We start from the raw sequence: 3,773 nt of genomic DNA, 5'->3' as shown, positions 1-3,773 counted from the left end.
GATAGAAGTGGATCTAGACAAAGCCAGAGCCATAATAGAAATGTCGCCCCCTAGGACAGAAAAGGAGGTCAGGGGATTTCTTGGTAGGGTGAATTATATAGCTCGTTTCATATCTCAGTTGACTAACACATGCGCTCCCATCTTTAAGCTACTCCGAAAGAATCAACCCGTGGAATGGAATGAGGAATCTTAAATCACTTTCGATAAGATTAAGCAATGTTTCATCAATCCACCAATATTGATGCCTCCTATTGAAGGAGAACTTCTCATCCTATACCTCACGGTCTTGGAAGATTCCATGGGATGTATGCTGGGACAGTTAAACAAGACTGGTAATCAAGAAAGTGCTATCTATTACTTGAGCAAGAAGTTTACCAATTACGAAGCTCGGTATTCTCCTTTGGAGAAAACATGTTGCGCCTTAGTGTGGGCCACCCAGCGGCTAAGACAGTACATGCTGAGACATACCACCCAATTAATATCCAAAATGGATCCTATCAAGTACCTACTTGAAAAGTCTATTTTGGTTGGGAGAATTGCCAGATGGCAGGTTTTGCTATCAGAATATGATATTGTGTATGTCCTGCAAAAGGCAATCAAAGGTAGTGTCCTGGCCGACCACTTAGCAAGTGGACCAACCAAGGACGAACACATGGTCAAGGAGGAGTTCCCTGATGAAGAAATATTGACCTTGAAGGATGAGCCAAAAAAGAAAAATCAAAATGAATCCTGGTCGATGTTCTTCGATGGGGCCTCCAATATAATGGGGCACGGAATAAGAGCCATACTGATGTCGTCCCAAGGAAAACATATCCCGATGACGGCAAGGTTGGACTTTGAATGCACCAACAATATGGCTGAATACGAAGCTTGTATATTGGGTCTACAAGTTGCACTTGATAACAAAGTCACCAAACTAGAAGTCTACGGTGACTCGGCTTTGGTGATATATCAGCTATGGGATGAATGGGAAACGAAGGACCACAAATTAATCCCCTATCAAGCATATGTTCAGGATATGATGTCCCAATTTGAATCCATTAACTTCGAGCATACCCCGAGAGAAGGGAATCAGTTAGCAGATGCGCTAGCCACATTGTCATCCATGTTTGCTATAAAAGAGGGATGTGAAATACTGGTCATTAGAATCAGACGACATGAGAAACAAGCTTATTGTTGTACACTAGAGGAAAAGGAAGATGGCCACCCTTGGTATTTTGACATCTATCAATACATCAAAGAAGGGAATACCCAGTCGGGGCATCTGACAACGACAAGAAAATAATAAGACGAAGGGCTATCAGATTCGTACTACATGAGAACGTCCTGTACAAGAAGAGTTTTGATTCCATCCTGTTGAGATGTATTGGTCAGAAGGAGTCTCGATCGTTAATGAAGGAATTCCACAAAGGAACCTTCGGTACCCATATAGTTGGACAGGTCATGGCTAGAAAGATCATGAGGGCAGGATACTTTTGGTCCACTATGGAGAAGGATTGCATCTCGTATGCTATGAAGTGCCACAAATGCCAGATATACACTGATAATATCCAAGTCCCACCAAGTGACCTCAATAGCCTTGTCCTGGCCTTTCTCGATGTGGGGCATGGACGTCATTGGACCCATTGAACCCAAAGCCTCAAATGGACATAGATTCATTCTTGTGGCTGTTGATTACTTCACCAAATGGATTAAAGCCACGTCATATGCACATGTAACCCATAAAGTGGTAGTCAATTTCGTCAGAAAAACATAATATGTCGTTATGGAATACCTGACAAAATTATAACAGACAATGGGTCCAACCTCAACAACAAGATGATGACTAAATTATGTGACTCTTTCAAGATTCAACATCATAACTCCTCCCCTTATAGGCCAAAAATGAATGGGGCAGTTGAGGCAACCAACAAGAATATCAAGAAGATCGTTCAAAAAATGGTCGTTACATATAAAGATTGGCATGAGATGCTACCTTACGCATTGCATGGGTACAGAATATCCGTTTGCACATCGATGGGTGCCACCCCTTTTTCCTTAGTATACGGGATGGAGGCAGTCTTACCTATTGAAGTGGAAATTCCTTTTTTGAGATTACTCACGGAGGCAAAGCTCCTAAAATCTGAATGGGTTCAAACCAGATTTGACCAATTAAATCTCATAGAAGAGAAAAGGTTAGACGCCATTTGTCACGGGCAAACATATCAAAGGAGAATCAAGAGAGCCTTCGACAAGAGAGTCCAACCACAACCATTTGAAGAGGGGGATCTAGTACTCAGGAAACTTCTACCATCACAGAAGGATAAGATAGGGAAATGGACACTGAACTATGAAGGCCCATACGTGGTCAAGCGAGCCTTTTCTAGAGGAGCATTGATCCTCACCAACATGGATGGTGAAGAACTCGCTTACCCAGTAAACTCTGATGTCGTGAAGAAGTTCTATGCTTAAGCGCAAAAAAAAAAAGGCGTTAAAGCAAGACGAACGAACGACCTAGAAGCCCCATCACCCTCTATAGAAGTCAAGAAATTACTTGAAGCGGTGCAGATAAGACGACTAGGAGGATGCCAAGCTTCGTTTCTTAAAGTCATGATCGCTCAAGCCCAGACACCAGCCAACCTTAGTCAATTTTTTTTTCAAACCTCCTCTTGTAACCCTCCTTGAAATTTTCTGATTTGCAATAAAATAACATTCTTCTCAGTTCTTTCAAACTTTATCTTTAAATGACGTGTTTTGGTATTAAAGAGAAAAATCAAAACAGCCCAGTAAAAAGTAGTTAAATAAATAAGGCATTCCTATACGGGCCCCTAAAGTAAGCAAAAGTCATGTGCAAATCTTCAATCGAAAAAAAAAATAGAACTAAAGGGGTAAAGGGAAGCCACCTGATACCAATAAATTTCTAAAAAGGCTTAAATGCATATGTATGGCATACAGAAAAGCGCGCACTTGAAATAAATAACTTTTCACATCAAAAGGGAATTATCCAAAAGGGCAGTAGGCTGCAAACATTTTCAATCCATGCATGCATCATGAATAAAATCTCTAAAGAAAGCAATCAAGAAGGGAGCCACGTGTGAAGGGGAAAAACTCTTCCCTCACAACAGAGATCAGACAGGGTCAAGTAAATCCCTTACATGACCAGCCATAGACAAAAAAAAGGCAAGCTTTGTACATGTTGAAAAAGCCGAAACATTTAAGAAAAATAGCAGAAAAAGGCAAGCTTCAAATATTAAAAAGCCGTAGCTAAACAAAGAAATGAAATTCAAAAAAAAAAAAAACCTACCACAAGAAGGCGCCTGGAGAGGCACCACAATACTCAAGTGGCAGGGGCAACATTAGAATCCCTGCCATCCATCCACTTCTCTGCCCACCAACATAGGGGCACATCAAACATCTCCTGCCCATCTACCTAGGGGCAGTCTTTCATCCCACAACACCAATAAGAAGACATCAAGTACAAGCACGGAAAGGGTTACTAGATCCCCAAAACTAGTACAAGATCAAAGAGGGTTACCTGACCTTAGCAGTGGGCCGGCTAAAGCCTTAAAATATCAGTCCAGCTTGGAGAGGCTGAGCTACGAAACTACTTCAACAAAAAAGTGGGTTACCTGACCTTAGAGTGGGCCGGCTGAAGCCTTAAAATATCAGTCCAGCTTGGAGAGCCTGAGCTATGAAACTACTTCAACAAAAAAGAGGGTTACCTGACCTTAGAGTGGGCCAGCTGAAGCCTTAAAATATCAGTCCATCTTGGAGAGGCTAGCTACGAAACTACT

General features: G+C 41.7%; 2 protein-coding genes across 2 annotated transcripts; both read left to right on the top strand.

The window, feature by feature from the left end:
* Positions 1 to 241: 241 nt before the first annotated feature.
* Positions 242 to 1,285, top strand: LOC109793297 (uncharacterized). The gene has a single exon (XM_020352763.2). It carries the CDS (start codon positions 242 to 244, stop codon positions 1,283 to 1,285), a length of 1,044 nt encoding a protein of 347 aa, XP_020208352.2.
* Positions 1,286 to 1,884: 599 nt separating this feature from the next.
* LOC145954852 (uncharacterized) lies at positions 1,885 to 2,451 on the top strand. Its single transcript, XM_083069536.1, has one exon. The coding sequence runs from the start codon at positions 1,885 to 1,887 to the stop codon at positions 2,449 to 2,451; it is 567 nt and encodes a 188-aa protein (XP_082925662.1).
* The last annotated feature ends 1,322 nt before the right edge of the window (positions 2,452 to 3,773 follow it).

The sequence above is a fragment of the Cajanus cajan genome, chromosome 2 (assembly GCF_000230855.2).
Source record: "Cajanus cajan strain Asha chromosome 2, NIPB_CcT2T_4, whole genome shotgun sequence".
Taxonomy (NCBI): Eukaryota; Viridiplantae; Streptophyta; class Magnoliopsida; order Fabales; family Fabaceae; genus Cajanus; species Cajanus cajan.
This window is presented reverse-complemented; position numbering and strand designations above follow the sequence as displayed.

What these genes read in the sequence shown, in the direction of transcription:
- LOC145954852 (XM_083069536.1), top strand. Translation starts at nt 1,885, where the DNA reads ATGAATGGGGCAGTTGAGGCAACCAACAAGAATATCAAGAAGATCGTT.
- LOC109793297 (XM_020352763.2), top strand. Translation starts at nt 242, where the DNA reads ATGCCTCCTATTGAAGGAGAACTTCTCATCCTATACCTCACGGTCTTG.